The sequence below is a fragment of the Salvelinus sp. IW2-2015 genome, linkage group LG15 (genome assembly GCF_002910315.2).
Source record: "Salvelinus sp. IW2-2015 linkage group LG15, ASM291031v2, whole genome shotgun sequence".
Lineage (NCBI taxonomy): Eukaryota > Metazoa > Chordata > Actinopteri > Salmoniformes > Salmonidae > Salvelinus > Salvelinus sp. IW2-2015.
The window spans coordinates 26,680,067-26,681,510 of record NC_036855.1 but is presented as its reverse complement, the minus strand read 5'-3'; the positions used below and the strand labels follow the sequence as shown (position 1 = coordinate 26,681,510).

The following is a 1,444-nucleotide window of genomic DNA, read 5'->3' as shown; positions in this document are numbered from 1 at the left end:
CTACGTCCCAGTCTGATGATGGATAGTTGTGTTAACCAGCGTCGGGGGTAAACAGAGATATCTAGTTCTTTGCCTTAATGACCGTGGTGTGCTTCACACTAGCCCCCCTCATGACCACAGCTAAAAGAACAGAACGCATTCAGAACTACCTAACCACCTACATCACCTATCATAATCATTCAGACTACACTAACCCCAGCAACCCTATCAATCTTCAGAACTCACTAACCCCATGCTAACCCTACTCTCACGCTTATAACACCATGCATACCTAACAAGCTTCAGAACTACACTAACCACCATGTCACCTAACATCATTAAACTACCTAACCACCATGCATAGCCCTATCAAGCCTTCGAACTACACTACACCAGGATAGCTAACAATCATTCAGAACTCACTAACCACATGCATAGCCCTACCCAAGTATTCAAATTCAGAACTACACTAACCACCATGCATACCCTAACAATCCTTCAGAACAGAAGCTCAGGGTAAGGATCTTGAAAGAGAGAGCTGAGGCCTTATCTTTACTGATACATATGGACTTTGGTTTGGCTTAACACACAAGATAAGTCTCTCTCTCGCCAAAGTATTTTCATCCCAGCAACCACCTTCTTTTTTTCCAATCACATTACCACGGGCAACATCTGAAGTTTCCCTCCCTTGTCCTCCCCATAATCTCCCCCTCACTGTGCCAGTGCCTCCTGTAGCCCCATGCAGCTTACAAACACCTGAAATGAAACATTATTTTATTTTKCGCCCCTGGAAAATATGCACCAAAAAAAATGAACAGCCACACAGAATCCCTCTCCAGATACAAGAGCAGAAATGTGATCAAATGTCATAAGAAGATCTATCACATGTCTGCCTCTCGTAAACAAAACATGGTCTCCATGTGTTTTCGTGCACATGTAAAGTAAAATGTAATGTATATCTATTTACTTTAGGGTGACATACATATACACAGTTTTCCCTCATCTTTTGTTTGACATGACAGTCTGACTAGACACATAGACACATAAAACACACACTTTTGCCACCGGCAGAGAGCTATAGCTAAATTAAAGTCTTCAATGAGAACTAATGAGGATGATTCTGCCCAGTTTCCATCCTTGGCCAATAGTTGGGCAGAAGACAGCGACGTGGCATTCCAACCAGCAGAAATGGTGGGTGAATGAACGTGCAGGGGTGTGGTGGCATTGGTGGGGGAGTGAGAGGGGTGTTGGTGATCAGGGGGGTGGAGGAGAGGAGAGGTGTCCATCACTGAGTTTGAAAAAGCGAGAAGAGGAGGAAGAAGAGGAAGAGGAAGAAGAAGAAAGAATTTGTTTGAGATGGGTCTGCCTTTGTCTGATACAGTCTGTATCTATACAGATAGAAGAGGTCTGATACAGTCTATATCTATACAGATAGAAGAGGTCTGATACAGTCTATATCTATACA

At 43.3% G+C, this 1,444-nt stretch overlaps 1 protein-coding gene and 1 long non-coding RNA gene across 2 annotated transcripts in view; both read right to left on the bottom strand.

Moving 5' to 3' along the window:
* Positions 1 to 399, bottom strand: part of LOC139028807 (uncharacterized) — a 7,257-nt gene extending 6,858 nt beyond the window's left edge. Inside the window, exons 1-2 of the long non-coding RNA XR_011481019.1 lie at positions 382 to 399; positions 327 to 345 (exon numbers count right to left, since the gene is read on the bottom strand). This is a non-coding gene — a long non-coding RNA (uncharacterized lncRNA). The remainder of the gene's footprint in view (positions 1 to 326; positions 346 to 381) is intronic.
* Positions 400 to 409: 10 nt separating this feature from the next.
* LOC111975095 (myelin protein P0-like) overlaps positions 410 to 1,444 on the bottom strand; it is a 27,620-nt gene continuing 26,585 nt past the window's right edge. Inside the window, exon 6 of the mRNA XM_024003269.2 lies at positions 410 to 1,267. Coding sequence (XP_023859037.1) covers positions 1,265 to 1,267 — 3 coding nt within the window. The 3' untranslated portion in view covers positions 410 to 1,264. The remainder of the gene's footprint in view (positions 1,268 to 1,444) is intronic.